General features: G+C 49.0%; 1 protein-coding gene across 1 annotated transcript; it reads right to left on the bottom strand.

Annotated features, from left to right (window-relative positions):
• Positions 1 to 4,937: 4,937 nt before the first annotated feature.
• Positions 4,938 to 6,833, bottom strand: LOC140905747 (uncharacterized). Its single transcript, XM_073329147.1, has 2 exons — positions 6,067 to 6,833; positions 4,938 to 5,479 (listed from the first exon to the last, which is right to left on the bottom strand). Exons 1-2 carry the CDS (start codon positions 6,647 to 6,649, stop codon positions 4,938 to 4,940), a joined length of 1,125 nt encoding a protein of 374 aa, XP_073185248.1. The 5' UTR covers positions 6,650 to 6,833.
• Positions 6,834 to 7,263: the final 430 nt, after the last annotated feature.

Below are 7,263 nucleotides of genomic sequence, written 5' to 3' on the forward strand. Positions count from 1 at the left end.
TGTCTACACCGGGAGTTCAGTCAGCATAACTGCATCGCTCAGGGTTGTACGGTGGCCCTGAGTGACTTAGTTATGCTGACATAAGTTCATAGCATAGACCAGGGCACTGTATATCATCCCTTCCATATAATCAATGTAAGCTTTTGGATGCCCACATGCTGTTCTTGTGGTGTTCTTTTAATTAAAACCAGAAGAGCTTGTATTTGGCAGTTACTTTACTGAATTCTTACTTGACATCACAGAAATTCAGAAGCTGCTCTTAGTTGCAGTCTGAAGCTCTCTGCCTTGCTGAGCCGCCAGATCCCTGCCTTCCAACAGAGAAGGACATCTTTTGACCTCGGTCACCACTTCGCACACCTTACACAGCAGCAGCTACCCACACAGTTCCTCTTGGAGGTTAATGGAAGCCCCATGCATGAACATCCAGGGCAGAATTTATTCATGACTGTTGCTTTGCTCACTGTGCTATATGTGATGACTGTTTTATAGTGAAATGGGTATTAGCGTGCATCACAGGCCAATGTACAGATGACAGAACATTTTCTGGTTAAACATATCTTTGAAGGAAAATGCCTTTCCAAATGAATGGAAATGGTGCAAAAAAATCAGTTTTCATCAAAAACTAAGTATATTGTTTTTGGTGTGTGTGGAGGGGTGCGAATTCAGGATTTCAATCCTGCCCTGTCCAAGCCAAAGGGAATTGACTAGGGCCACAAAGACAACTGACTTCATTTGTAGCAAGATCACGCCTCAATGACAGGGATCATCCATCTTTTATTTCAGAAAATATAGTCCTAAATTAAAGTGGTCCTCAGATTAGTCTCTGCAGGGTTGTAATTTTTATGTGTTTATTAATTTGTTTATTGAAACAAGAGGCCCTTTAATTCCTGAAGAGTCAAAGTAAAATTTTGATCATATGTAACTAATCTCTTGATTCACAAGTTTTTCTGAATAGGTCGTGGGCAGTTACTTAATCATTTAATGTACCTCTGAGGACAGGTTCATGAATGGCACATAAATAAGACACTGTCCAGCACAGCATAAAACAAGAATGAAAATAAAAGGAAGTAAATTGTGGGGCTTCCTATTAGCTGTTTTTTAGAGCATTCTAGGGGCATTCAATCTCGAGCTGCTTTAAAATAAAAGCAATATACATTTTAAACAGATTGAAATATTTTATTTTTACTGGTTTACATAGCATGCAAGAGAGAATCCTAGCCCTAACAATAATGTGCTTGCTGAGCACACTTCATGTCAAAGAGGTCCTAAGGGTATGTCTACACTACGAAATTAGGTCGAATTTATAGAAGTCGTTTTTTTAGAAATCGGTTTTATATATTCGAGTGTGTGTGTCCCCACAGAAAATGCTCTAAGTGCATTAAGTGCATTAACTCGGCGGAGCGCTTCCACAGTACCGAGGCAAGCGTCGACTTCCGGAGCGTTGCACTGTGGGTAGCTATCCCACAGTTCCCGCAGTCTCCACTGCCCATTGGAATTCTGGGTTGATATCCCAATGCCTGAAGGGGCTAAAACATTGTCACGGGTGGTTCTGGGTACATATCGTCAGGCCCCCGTTCCCTCCCTCCCCCCGTGAAAGCAAGGGCAGACAATCATTTCGCGCCTTTTTTCCTGAGTTACCTGTGCAGACGCCATACCATGGCAAGCATGGAGCCCGCTCAGGTAACCGTCACCCTATGTCTCCTGGGTGCTGGCAGACGCGGTACGGCATTGCTACACAGTAGCAGCAACCCCTTGCCTTGTGGCAGCAGACGGTACAGTACGACTGGTAGCCATCATCGTCATGTCTGAGGTGCTCCTGGTCGCCTCTGTGAGGTCGATCAGGAGCGCCTGGGCAGACATGGGCGCAGGGACTAAATTTGGAGTGACTTGAGCAGGTCATTCTCTTTAGTCCTGCAGTCAGTCCTATTGAACCGTCTTATGGTGAGCGGGCAGGCGATATGGACTGCTAGCAGTCGTACTGTACCATCTTCTGCCGAGCAGCCATGAGATGTGGATGGCATGCAGTCCTTCTGCACCGTCTGCTGCCAGCCAAAGATGTAAAAGATAGATGGAGTGGATCAAAACAAGAAATAGACCAGATTTGCTTCCCCCCCTCCCCTGTCTAGGGGACTCATTCTTCTAGATCACACTGCAGTCACTTACAGAGAAGGTGCAGCGAGGTAAATCTAGCCATGTATCAATCAGAGGCCAGGCTAACCTTCTTGTTCCAATAAGGACAATAACTTAGGTGCACCATTTCTTATTGGAACCCTCCGTGAAGTCCTGCCTGAAATACTCCTTGATGTAAAGCCACCCCCTTTGTTGATTTTAGCTCCCTGAAGCCAACCCTGTAAGCGCCCCTCCCAGCGTCAGAGCAATGGCAAACAATCGGGCATCTGAGAGTGCTGTCCAGAGCATTCACAATGGAGCACTCTGATGGGGCTAAAACATTGTTGCGGGTGGTTCTGGGTACGTGTCGTCAGGCCCCCGTTCCCTCCCTCCCTCCGTGAAAGCAAGGGCAGACAATCGTTTCGCGCCTTTTTTCATGAGTTACCTGTGCAGACACCATACCACGGCAAGCATGGAGCCAGCTCAGGTAACCGTCACCCTATGTCTCCTGGGTGCTGGCAGACGCGGTACGGCTTTGCTGCACAGTAGCAGCAACCCATTGCCTTCTGGCAGCAGACGGTGCAATACGATTGGTAGTCGTCCTCGTCGTGTCCGAGGTGCTCCTGGCCACGTCGGCTGGGAGCGCCTGGGCAGACATGGGCGCAGGGACTAAATTTGGAGTGACTTGACCAGGTCATTCTCTTTAGTCCTGCAGTCCTATTGAACCGTCTTATGGTGAGCGGGCAGGCGATACGGACTGCTAGCAGTCGTACTGTACCATCTTCTGCCAGGCAGGCAAGAGATGAGGATTGCTAGCAGTCGTATTGTACCATCTTATGCCAGGCAGGCAAGAGATGAAGATGGCTAGCAGTCGTACTGTACCATCTTCTGCCAAGCAGCCATGAGATGTGGATGGCATGCAGTCCTTCTGCACTGTCTGCTGCCAGCCAAAGATGTAAAAGATAGATGGAGTGGGTCAGAACAAGAAATAGACCAGATTTGTTTTGTACTCATTTTCCTCCTCCCCTGTCTAGATCACACTGCAGTCACTCACAGAGAAGGTGCAGCGAGGTAAATCTAGCCATGTATCAATCAGAGGCCAGACTAACCTCCTTGTTCCAATAACAACGATAACTTAGGTGCACCATTTCTTATTGGAACCCTCCGTGCAGTCCTGCCTGAAATACTCCTTGATGTACAGGCACACCCTTTGTTGATTTTAGCTCCCTGAAGCCAACCCTGTAAGCCGTGTCGTCAGTCGCCCCTCCCTCCGTCAGAGCAACGGCAGACAATCGTTCCGCGCCTTTTTTCTGTGCGGACGCCATACCAAGGCAAGCATGGAGGCCGCTGAGCTCATTTTGGCAATTAGGAGCACATCAACCACCACACGCATTATCCAGCAGTATATGCAGCACCAGAACATGGCAACGCGATACCGGGCGAGGAGGCGACGTCAGCGCGGTCCCGTGAGTGATCAGGACATGGACACTTTCTCTGAAAGCATGGGCCCTGCCAATGCATGCAATGGTGCTAATGGTGGGACCGCATAGTGTTGCAGGTCTGGGACGATTCCCAGTGGCTGCGAAACTTTCGCATGCGTAAGGGCACTTTCATGGAACTTTGTGACTTGCTTTCCCCTGCCCTGAAGCGCATGAATACCAGGATGAGAGCAGCCCTCACAGTTGAGAAGCGAGTGGCGATAGCCCTGTGGAAGCTTGCAATGCCAGACAGCTACCGGTCAGTTGGGAATCAATTTGGAGTGGGCAAATCTACTGTGGGGGCTGCTGTGATGCAAGTAGCTCACGCAATCAAAGATCTGCTGATATCAAGGGTAGTGACCCTGGGAAATGTGCAGGTCATAGTGGATGGCTTTGCTGCAATGGGATTCCCTAACTGTGGTGGGGCTATAGACGGAACCCATATCCCTATCTTGGCACCGGAGCACCAAGCCGCCGAGTACATAAACCGCAAGGGGTACTTTTCGATAGTGCTGCAAGCTCTGGTGGATCACAAGGGACGTTTCACCAACATCAACGTGGGATGGCCGGGAAAGGTCCATGATGCTCGCATCTTCAGGAACTCTGGTCTGTTTCAAAAGCTGCAGGAAGGGACTTTATTCCCAGACCAGAAAATAACTGTTGGGGATGTTGAAATGCCTATATGTATCCTTGGGGACCCAGCCTACCCCTTAATGCCATGGCTCATGAAGCCGTACACAGGCAGCCTGGACAGTAGTCAGGAGCTGTTCAACTACAGGCTGAGCAAGTGCAGAATGGTGGTAGAATGTGCATTTGGACGTTTAAAGGCACGCTGGCGCAGTTTACTGACTCGCTTAGACCTCAGCGAAACCAATATTCCCACTGTTATTACTGCTTGCTGTGTGCTCCACAATATCTGTGAGAGTAAGGGGGAGACGTTTATGGCGGGGTGGGAGGCTGAGGCAAATCGCCTAGCTGCTGGTTACGCGCAGCCAGACACCAGGGCGGTTAGAAGAGCACAGGAGGGCGCGGTACGCATCAGAGAAGCTTTGAAAACCAGTTTCATGACTGGCCAGGCTACGGTGTGAAAGTTCTGTTTGTTTCTCCTTGATGAAACCCCCCGCCCCTTGGTTCACTCTACTTCCCTGTAAGCTAACCACCCGCCCCTCCTCCCTTTAATCACCGCTTGCAGAGGCAATAAAGTCATTGCTGCTTCACAGTCATGCATTCGTTATTCATTCATCACACAAATAGGGAGATGACTACCAAGGTATCCCAGGAGGGGTGGTGGAGGAGGGAAGGAAAATGCCACACAGCACTTTAAGCACAGCACTTTAAAAGTTTACAACTTTAAAATTTATTGAATGACAGCCTTCTTTTTTTGGGGCAATCCTCTGTGGTGGAGTGGCTGGTTGGCCGGAGGCCCCCCCACCGCGTTCTTGGGCGTCTGGGTGTGGAGGCTATGGAACTTGGGGAGGAGGGCGGTTGGTTACAGAGGGGCAGCAGTGGCAGTCTGTGCTCCAGCTGCCTTTGCTGCAGCTCAACCATACACTGGAGCATTCTGGTTTGGTCCTGCAGCAGCCTCAGCATTGAATCCTGCCTCCTCTCATCACGCTGCCGCCACATTTGAGCTTCAGCCCTGTCTTCAGCCCGCCACTTACTCTCTTCAGCCCGCCACTTACTCTCTTCAGCCCTCCACCTCTCCTCCCGGTCATTTTGTGCTTTCCTGCACTCTGACATTATTTGCCTCCACGCATTCGTCTGTGCTCTGTCAGTGTGGGAGGACAGCATGAGCTCGGAGAACATTTCATCGCGAGTGCGTTTTTTTTTCTTTCTAAGCTTCACTAGCCTCTGGGAAGGAGAAGATCCTGTGATCATTGAAACACATGCAGCTGGTGGAGGAAAAAAAAGGGACAGCGGTATTTAAAAAGACACATTTTATAAAACAGTCGCTACACTCTTTCAGGGTAAACCTTGCTGTTAACATTACATACATAGCACATGTGCTTTCGTTACAAGGTCGCATTTTGCCTCCTCCCACCGCGTGACTACCCCCTCAACCTTCCCCCCTCCCTGTGGCTAACAGCGGGGAACATTTCTGTTCAGCCACAGGCAAACAGCCCAGCAGGAACGGGCACCTCTGAGTGTCCCTGAAGAAAAGCACTCTATTTCAACCAGGTGACCATGAATTATATCTCACTCTCCTGAGGATAACACAGAGAGATAAAGAACGGATTTTGGTTGAATGCCAGCAAACATACACTGCAATGCTTTGTTCTACAGTGATTCCCGAGTATGTGTTACTGGCCTGGAGTGGTAAAGTGTCCTACCATGAAGGACGAAATAAGGCTGCCCTCCCCAGAAACCTTTTGCAAAGGCTTTAGGACTACATCTAGGAGAACCGCAAATGCCAGGGCAAAGTAATTCTTTCACATGCTTGCTTTTAAACCATGTATAGCATTTTAAAAGGTACACTCACCAGAGGTCCCTTCTCCGCCTGCTGGGTCCAGGAGGCAGCCTTGGGTGGGTTCGCGGGGTACTGGCTCCAGGTCTAGGGTGAGAAACAGTTCCTGGCTGTCGGGAAAACCGGTTTCTCCGCTTGCTTGCTGTGAGCTATCTACAACCTCCTCCTCCTCATCATCTTCTTCGTCCCCAAAACCTGCTTCCGTATTGCCTCCATCTCCATTGAAGGAGTCAAACAACACGGCTGGGGTAGTGGTGGCTGAACCCCCTAAAATGGCATGCAGCTCATCATAGAAGCGGCATGTTTGGGGCTCTGACCCAGAGCGGCTGTTCGCCTCTCTGGTTTTCTGGTAGGCTTGCCTCAGCTCCTTCAGTTTCACGCGGCACTGCTTCGGGTCCCTGTTATGGCCTCTGTCCTTCATGCCCTGGGAGATTTTCACAAAGGTTTTGGCATTTCGAAAACTGGAACGGAGTTCTGATAGCACGGATTCCTCTCCCCAAACAGCGATCAGATCCCGTACCTCCCGTTCGGTCCATGCTGGAGCTCTTTTGCGATTCTGGGACTCCATCATGGTCACCTGTGCTGATGAGCTCTGCATGGTCACCTGCAGCTTGCCACGCTGGCCAAACAGGAAATGAGAGTCAAAAGTTTGCGGTTCTTTTCCTGTCTACCTGGCCAGTGCATCTGAGTTGAGAGTGCTGTCCAGAGCGGTCAGAATGGAGCACTCTGGGATAGCTCCCGGAGGCCAATACCATCGAATTGTGTCCACAGTACCCCAAATTCGAGCCGGGAACGTCGATTTAAGCGCTAATCCACTTGTCAGGGGTGGAGTAAGGAAATCGATTTTAAGGGCCCTTTAAGTCGAAATAAAGGGCTTCACTGTGTGGACGGGTGCAGGTTTAAATCGATTTAACGTTGCTAAATTCGACCTAAAGTCCTAGTGTAGACCAGGGCTAAGATGCTTTGCGATAATATAATAATAAAAATATTACCAGCTTAGTGAGGACAAAGCTTTTCTAGGCACATTGAAGGCCATGATTACTTTTCCACACACACAGTTGCTCTTCTTAAGTATATTATTTGTATTGCAATATTGCCTAGAGATCCCAAATGAGTCAGATCCAAAGCCAGAAGGGACCATTTATTCTATTCTAATCTATTCTATTCTATTAATCTATTCTGCCCTCTTGTATATAGCAGGCCATAGAACTT

Source organism: Lepidochelys kempii, chromosome 2 (assembly GCF_965140265.1).
Source record: "Lepidochelys kempii isolate rLepKem1 chromosome 2, rLepKem1.hap2, whole genome shotgun sequence".
NCBI lineage: Eukaryota > Metazoa > Chordata > Testudines > Cheloniidae > Lepidochelys > Lepidochelys kempii.